General features: G+C 35.0%; 1 protein-coding gene across 1 annotated transcript; it reads left to right on the top strand.

The window, feature by feature from the left end:
• The first annotated feature begins 1,564 nt into the window (after window positions 1–1,564).
• Window positions 1,565–4,465, top strand: LOC144243896 (olfactory receptor 4K15-like). Its single transcript, XM_077779035.1, is given in 2 exon segments — window positions 1,565–1,608; window positions 3,504–4,465. A coding segment is annotated over 1 exon segment (927 nt). The 5' UTR covers window positions 1,565–1,608; window positions 3,504–3,538.

Raw genomic sequence — 4,465 nt, forward strand, 5'->3', positions numbered from 1 at the left:
TGGGTCTTTGTTATTTATATACTTTAATTTTATTGATAATATAACAAAATTAAAAGGAAAAGAACAAACTAAAATATTTGTGGAATACTTGTAAAAAATGTCTTAACACATGAAGTATCTATATATCTATAGATATAAAGATACATGAAGATACACGGATATAAAGATAAAAAGATGAAGCACTCAATGGGCAAAAGACATGGATAGGCAACTGAGGAGAAAAAAATATGTATACAAATCGCCAATTCATTAATAAGTGCTAACTCCACTAATAATCATTATGCATTGAAACATCAATAAAGATGTATTATCCTGAGGCAAATAAATAAAAAGAAATGGTGTAATACACCATCTTGTCAGTAAAGTGTGATGTGACAAATAAATATTCTTACAGAAAATTTTAGTGATATAAGATTTGGTACAATAAGTCAAAAATATCTGAGTTCCATAATTATAATGATGTATCCTAATTAGCTAAATAAAAGCAAGGTTATTATATGTTAATAACAGGGAAAATTGAAAACTTCCATATAATAAAAATGCCAGAAGTATATTAAAAAACTGGTATAAAAGTACTATAATGACATGGGGAAATAAAATAAAATGGGTTATAAAATGGGGTTATAAAATAAAATGTACTGTATATATAGGGATAATATATATATAATATATATTTTTTAATGTTTATTTTTTGAGAGAGAGAGAGACAGAGTGCAAGCAGGGGAGGGGGAGAGAGACAGGAAGATACAGAATCTGAAGCAGGCTCCAGGCTCTGAACTGTCAGCACAGAGCCTGACTGGGGCTCAAACTCACAAACCATGAGATCATGACTGGAACCAAAGTTGGACACTTCACTTAGCCACGCAGGCGCCCCTAGGGGTATATATTTAAATTAACAGTTACTAAGTCTATGTGTTCTCATTAATTTTTGTTTTGCCTTATTTGATTTTTTCTAAATTAAAAAATAGAAATGTGTCAATCAAAAAGAGCTTTGCTGTTTTTTCCATGGGGAAGGGGAACGGGGAAAAAAGTTACAGAGAGGGAGGGAAGCAAACCATAAGAAACTCTTAAATACAGAGAACCAACTGAGGGTTGATGGGGGGTGGGAAAGAGGGAAAAGTGGGTGATGGGCATTGAGGAGGGCACTTATTGGGATGAACACTGGGTGTTGTATGGAAACTGACTTGACAGTAAATTATATTAAAAAATAAAAAGATTATGTGCTTATTGCAGGAAAGAAAAACTCAGCAAATACATAAATGGATAAAGAATAAAAACTACTATACTCTCTTACCCAAAGATAACCACTTTTAAAACTTTACAGGAGGTCTTTTTTTCTATGTATATATGACAGTAACAAGAGATGTCCATACTCGTGATTTTAGCAAATGAGTTTTTATTTGCTAAATAGTACTATAGACCCCTATAGTACTTTTCCTTAATTCTAGAAAAAGAAACAGAAGTTTGGACATTTACCTCATCTACTGCAGGTTTCACTAGGTGTCTGGACAGAGGAACATGGCGACCCTGTATTCTTAAGATACAGTTAAGAATAAATAAAAGACGGAGTAGTGAGAAGGAGAGAGACCACTGGGCTGACAAACAAAGGTAAGTAGAGACAAACTAAAGACAGACCCTATCATCTTAATTATTTTGCCCAAGGTGAGAAAGCTTCTTTCTGCCCTGCAAAGGCTTCCTGGATTCTCTTCCAGAAATGGAGTACCACATGTAATGAGTTAATGGTCTACATTTCACAAGACAGGCTTTTGAGGAATTTCACTCCAGAAGAGCCACCTACTTTTCTTAATTAGTAGACTCTAAAGCAGGGTGTACATACTCAAGCAAGTAAGCTGCTAGTGTATAAGAAAACAACATTTAGGGTTCTNGCCCACTACCATTCTAAAGGTAAGTTTTCTTATTGTGGTATTCAGTTATTCTTCATTATGCATCCTATTTAGTTTCTTCAGATCATCTTTAGTAATTTAATTTTAATAGTCAAGTAAAACTTCAGAAGTTATCAAAAGAGAGCTATTTCTCAAGGAAAAGAATCAGAGCCTCTTAAGGAGAATTTTTTTTAATTTGAGTTTCCTCCAAACTATACAGGATAATTAGCATGTAGAAGAAAATAAAAGCAATTCTCTTTTAGCTGATATGAAACCAAAGTTTTTATTTTTTGTATATTTGGATCAATATTATTGAACATCATCTATGAGTGAGGAACTATAGAAAAATATTAAAGAATGAATAAAATGTAATTTCCTTCAGAATCATAACATCTGTTTACATAAATTGATAGAGAAGATCTAGATTGATAATATCAGTAAATATGGGATTTTTTGGTACTTAATGCCGACTGAAGGTCACGTTAAATTCACAGAAATTCAGAGTCACTGGGTAGAAAAGTCATCATGAATTTGCAAAGAATCTAAATTTGAAACAGTCTAACTAAAAAGATAAAAATATGATATTATTAACTCAAATAGTAACATGCTTAAAAGTAAATAGACACAATTAAAATGCATGAAGTAGTTCTTCTCTTAAGTAGGATGAATACATAGTTAATAATTTAGGTATTATGCTTAGTTATTCCTGCCAAAATTTTCATCATTGATGGAACAAAGGCATAATACCTAATATCTACTGAACATCTCTAATGGGCCATGGGCTGTCTTGGATATTTCATCTATTCTAACTCTCTTAATATTTACAATAATCATTTAAGGCATATACTATTATTTCTCCCAACTTGTAGAAGGAAAAACTGAAGCACAGAAAGTTAAATTATCTTCTCAAAGGTCACATTGCCAGGAGCTATAGGAAATAGCATTTGAAACCTGTCAGTGTGACTCACACCTTGTGTTTCCTATTTATCAGAAGTTTTATTTATTTACTTACTTATTTGATTTTATTTTTATTTAGCACATATTTATTTTTTTCAAAAATACAAATAGGAGGAAGAACCCAGAAATAAGTAAAGTTGATTACCTAAAGGGAGTGATTTAAAATGAGATGGAAGTTATAGAAGGGGGACGACACTATTATCAGTATGACTTTAGATGTGAAAGTGAATGTAAACTTCTGTTTTTATTTTTTAATGTTTATTTATTTATTTTGAGAGAGAGAAAAAGGGAGGGGCAGAGAAAAAAAGGGAGAGAGAGCACATCCCAAGCAGGCTCCCCACTGTCAGTGCAGACCCTGACTTGGGGTTCAATATCACAAACTGTGAGATCATGACCTGAGCTGAAATTAAGAGCCAGATGTTCAACAAACTAAGCCACCCAGGCACTTTAACTTGTGTTTTTAAAAGATGACTATTATGCTGGGATTCAGAGATGAAAACCAAGTTATACAGTCATTACAATATAAATGACTCCATGTAACATTTATTTGTGTGCTTATGAGGATCTAAATACATAAATATGCTGAGGGGAATTTGAAATCAGGCTTGGCTTTCTTCATATATTGTCACAATACTCTGATGTTTTTTCCATTTCACTTTACAGGAACATTTCTGATCCCATCTCAGAAATTTGAAATCATGGACCAAGGAAATAAATCAGGAGTGACTGAATTTATATTGCACAGTCTTTCAGGTTCTGGAGAGCTACAACTTTTCTATTTTGCATTTTTCACACTTTTCTATGTATCCATTGTGCTGGGGAACCTCCTTATTGTGCTCACTGTCATCTCTGAACCTGCACTACACACACCCATGTACTTTCTACTCAGTAACCTCTCCTTCATTGATGTGTGTCTATCCACCTTTGCCACCCCCAAAATGATTATTGACTTCCTTATGGAGCACAAGACCATCTCTTTTGAGGGCTGCATGACCCAGATATTCTTTCTGCATGTCTTTGCTGGTGGTGAAATGATGCTCCTTGTGGCCATGGCATATGATAGATATGTAGCCATATGTCGACCCTTGTACTATGTGTCCATCATGAGTGCACGCAAGTGCACAATCCTTGTGGTGGGCTCGTGGCTCACTGGGGTTCTGCACTCAGTAAGTCAGTTGGTCTTCACAGTAAACCTTCCATTCTGAGGCCCCAATAAAGTGGACAGTTTTTTCTGTGACCTTCCCCTGGTTATCAAACTTGCCTGCACCAATACTTTTACTCTTGAGGTACTGATGCTTTCAGACAGTGGTCTAATGGCCATGAGCTCCTTTGTGCTCTTGCTGATCTCCTACACAGTCATCCTGGTTACTGTGAGACGGCGCTCCTCAGCAGGCATGGCCAAGGCAAGGGCCACCCTGAGTGCCCACATCACGGTGGTGACCCTCTTCTTTGGTCCCTGCATCTTCATTTATGCCTGGCCTTTTAGCAGTCTCCCAGTGGATAAGGTTCTTTCCATATTTTATACTGTTTTCACTCCTCTTTTAAACCCCATGATTTATACTTTAAGAAATAAGGAGGTAATATCAGCAATGCAAAAACTAAGGACTCGACAAGTACGTTTCTGA

This window comes from Crocuta crocuta, unplaced genomic scaffold (assembly GCF_008692635.1).
Source record: "Crocuta crocuta isolate KB4526 unplaced genomic scaffold, BGI_CrCroc_1.0 scaffold480, whole genome shotgun sequence".
NCBI lineage: Eukaryota > Metazoa > Chordata > Mammalia > Carnivora > Hyaenidae > Crocuta > Crocuta crocuta.